The sequence below is a fragment of the Arachis ipaensis genome, chromosome B05 (assembly GCF_000816755.2).
Source record: "Arachis ipaensis cultivar K30076 chromosome B05, Araip1.1, whole genome shotgun sequence".
Classification (NCBI taxonomy): Eukaryota; Viridiplantae; Streptophyta; class Magnoliopsida; order Fabales; family Fabaceae; genus Arachis; species Arachis ipaensis.
The window spans coordinates 125,185,130-125,188,662 of record NC_029789.2 but is presented as its reverse complement, the minus strand read 5'-3'; the positions used below and the strand labels follow the sequence as shown (position 1 = coordinate 125,188,662).

The 3,533-nt window shown below is 48.5% G+C and overlaps 1 protein-coding gene across 1 annotated transcript; it reads right to left on the bottom strand.

Moving 5' to 3' along the window:
• Positions 699 to 1,136, bottom strand: LOC107641038. The gene has a single exon (XM_016344547.1). The coding sequence runs from the start codon at positions 1,134 to 1,136 to the stop codon at positions 699 to 701; it is 438 nt and encodes a 145-aa protein (XP_016200033.1).

Here is a 3,533-nt window from a genome sequence, read left to right as displayed (position 1 = left end):
AAACATGATGTTCGAGTCGGCTCCAGTATCAACCAGGATTCGCTTTACTAAGCCAGTTCCAACTCTAGCTGTGATCACCATCGGAGGGTTCTCTGATAAGTCATCAAACCATTGGTCTTCGGGTCTAAATGATATTGACGGTATCCTCCTGGAGGGAGGGGCAAAACCGGATGATGACACGGCCAAGACTTTAGCGTCCTTCCTGTTTGCCGATTTCGACCTAGGAGCCACGTCTCTTCCGACCACGACGTTCACGATGGTGAGGCTGCGCTCATTGTCCTCTGGTTCTTGTCTCTGTTCACGGTGCGGCTTCTGTCATTGCCGGACCGATCGCGATCCCGTCTCCGGGGTTTACTTATAAGGTGAGAAAACTCGGCCAGCTTTCCTTCCCGGATCGCCTGCTCTAAGGCATCTTTTAGGTCGAAACAATCTTGAGTCTTGTGGTCGTACCCCTTGTGGTAATCGCAATAGAGGCTTTTATTTTCCCCCGTTCTGTCTTTCAGTTGTCGGGGCTTTGACAGGATGCCTTTGTCGGCGATATGTTGATAAACTTCGACAATTGGGGCTGTTTGGGGGGTATAGTTGGTAAACTTTCCTACCCGGGGGAACTGCTTGAAAGTTTTAGCCGGGGCCCCGTCCTTGGAGTGTTCCCTGGGCCTTTCCTCGCTACCGGCCTGACGGGTATGGTTGTAGGCGGGCTACCGTTTGTTGGCTGCCACAACCTGGCTAACCTCTTCATCATTGATATATTCCCTGGCCATGTTCTGGATTTCTTGCATCGTCCACACGGGCTTGGTGGTGAGATGTTTTCTGAAATCCTCGTTCAACAACCCGTTCGTCAAGCACAAGCTGGCCACCGAGTCGGTTAGGCCATCGATCTCCAAGCACTCGTCATTGAACCTATCAAGGTACTTCCTGGTCAGCTCGCTGTTTCTCTGTGTCACCCCGAGCAGGTTGATCGGGTGCTTCGTTTTAGCGATGCGTGTGGTGAACTGAGCTAGAAAGGCGCAACTGATGTCAGCAAAGGTGGTTATAGAACCCTGGGGGAGAGCATTGAACCATCGAATTGTCGGTCCAGCTAAGGTCACGGGGAAGGTGCGACATCTTACTTCATCATCCACCCCTTCCAGGTTCATCCTGGCCTCAAAGGCCGTTAAGTGTTCTTAGGGGTCTTGGGTCCCATTGTACCTCATGTCTGTTGGCTTATCGAAGTACTTCGGTAGCTGGACCTCGAGGATCGAATGATGAAAAGGGGTTGCCCCCATGATCACGGGTGGTCGCCTTCTCCTTGGTCTTTCTCTGCTGTCTTCTCGGTTCTCCTTCGCAGTATTTCTTGTCGGGGGTCGGGTGTAAATCACGGAATCTCGCCGTCTCCTTGGCGCTTCCCTGCTTTTTCCTTGACTTTCTGCCTCCGATTGGGGGCTCAGGGTACGTCTGGAGTGACTCCTTTGGGGACTTCTCCCTCTTCTTTGAGGAGACCAGGAGCACTCTTGCCTTGGAGTTGGTCGGTGGTGCTCTCTGTTGGCCACCTCCCACTCTAGATTTTGCACTCTGTGGCGCAGCTCTTGTATTATTCTGGCGCTATCACTACCTGTTCCGCCGAATGGTCGCCTACCGTAGGAGCGCGAAGGGAGCTCAGGTTGTCGCAGGGGGGATCTGGTGCATTCGCGAGAGGAAGCCACTGAGGCTACCATATCGCTTCTCGGGACCATTTCCTCCCTGCGTGGTTCACCTCTACGGGACTTAACAGAAAGTCCATCCTTGCCAGGCTTGTCCCCACAGACGGCACCAATGTTCGGTAACTCGGGGTTCCGAAAGGGTGGGGCTGATCCCTGGATGTTGATGGGGGTAGGCCTGAATCTGGGTCTGGTGTGAGTGATGCGCGAGCGAACGACCTCCCGAGCTCTTCGTGAAATATGGGGGGAGCCACCTGCAATGACACTTCGACGCCCAAGTCAGGAAGTATGCAAGTAGCAGTGAGTAAAGGTGTAGTGACGTAACTCGGGGGGAGGGATAGGACCCTCCTCATATATACCTTGTCAGAGGTGGGCCCCTCAAGGACAGACCCACCTTCCTCGAAATTTTCCCTCTCTAGCTGTCGCTAGGGGTGTTCGCGGTGCGGTTTGGTTCGGTTATTTGAGAAAAAGTCATCCGATCCGATCTTTTATCAAAACTGCGGTTCGGTTTGGTTTGGTTTATTTTTCAAGATCTCCGAACCAAACCAAACCAATTAAAATCGGTTTGGTTTGGTTTGGTTCGGTTTGGTTCGGTTTATTTAATTAATTCAAATAAATACCATTATACCATTTCACAGTCACTCACAAATAACAATAGTCAACCTAACTCAGAGATCACTAACAAATGAGCAGAAACACAACAAACTAAAATAATTAACAATTTTACAAAAAAAGCAGAAGCACAATGATCAATCTGACTCAAATTTCTAACAAATTAGCAGAAGCACAACGAATTAAAATCATTAACAAATGCGGCAAAAACAGCAGAAACAAATGGAACAATAATCAACCTGAACTGAATCAAGAAAATCAAGATACACAACCAAACTAATTCCAAAAAATTTGCAAAAATGGTGCATCAATTCCAAACTGAATCAAAATATAAAACCAAACTGAATCAGAAATACAACCAAACTAATTCCACAATTTTCATGTGGTGCACTAATTCCACAAATTCTTCCTCTTTCACCTTTCCCTTTCCTGCATTAACATTGAATAAACAAAAATTCAGAACCAACCCTAAACTAGAATTACCCTAAATCAAAATAGAACAAAAAATTCAGAATAAAAAAAAATCTGAATCCATAAGACTAAACCAGAATTAAAAAAAATAAGTAGAATCAAAACAAAAAAAATAACCTGAGATGGAAGGACAACACTGCTTCAATGACGGAGAAGAAGAGACTGGACAGTGACACGGCTTCAACGACGGAGAGATGGGCGACGAACGGCAGCAGCTTCGACTGCGTCTGGTGCGTGCTGCTGCGGTTCGTTGAGGACGACGATGGCTGTTGGTTCGTGGAGGAGACGGCTGTTGGAGCGGTGGTGTGTGGAGCCGTCGAGGATGAGGGACAGAGAGGAACGCTACGAGCCTACGAGGAAGGGAGAAGGATAGGAAAGGACCGCACTACCGCGATGGTGCTGTCCGGCGACGTCGATGGCGGAGAAGAAGGAGGAGGTCCGGCGCTGAGACACAACGCTAGAGAGACTGAGAGAGAGCTTGAGGAGTTAGGGTTCCTGGTAGGTGAGGGGTGGCTGCGGCTAGATTAGGAGGAATTGTGGAGGAAGGCCACTTTTATATTAGGGTTTTTAATAATACCGGTTCGGTTCGAGTTCGGTTAGGGTTTTCTCTAACAAAACCGAAAACCGAACCGAACCGCAAAAAAACTGCAAAAATTATTTTTTTCGATTTTTTCGGTTTTCGGTTTGTTCGGTTATCGATTTTTTTGTTCGGTTGGTCGGTTTTGTTCGGATTGGATCGGTTTTGAACACCCCTAGCTGTTGCCAGGTGAGCTA

Excerpts from the sequence above, each read along its gene's own strand:
- LOC107641038 (XM_016344547.1), bottom strand. The coding sequence starts at position 1,136 with ATGAACCTGGAAGGGGTGGATGATGAAGTAAGATGTCGCACCTTCCCC.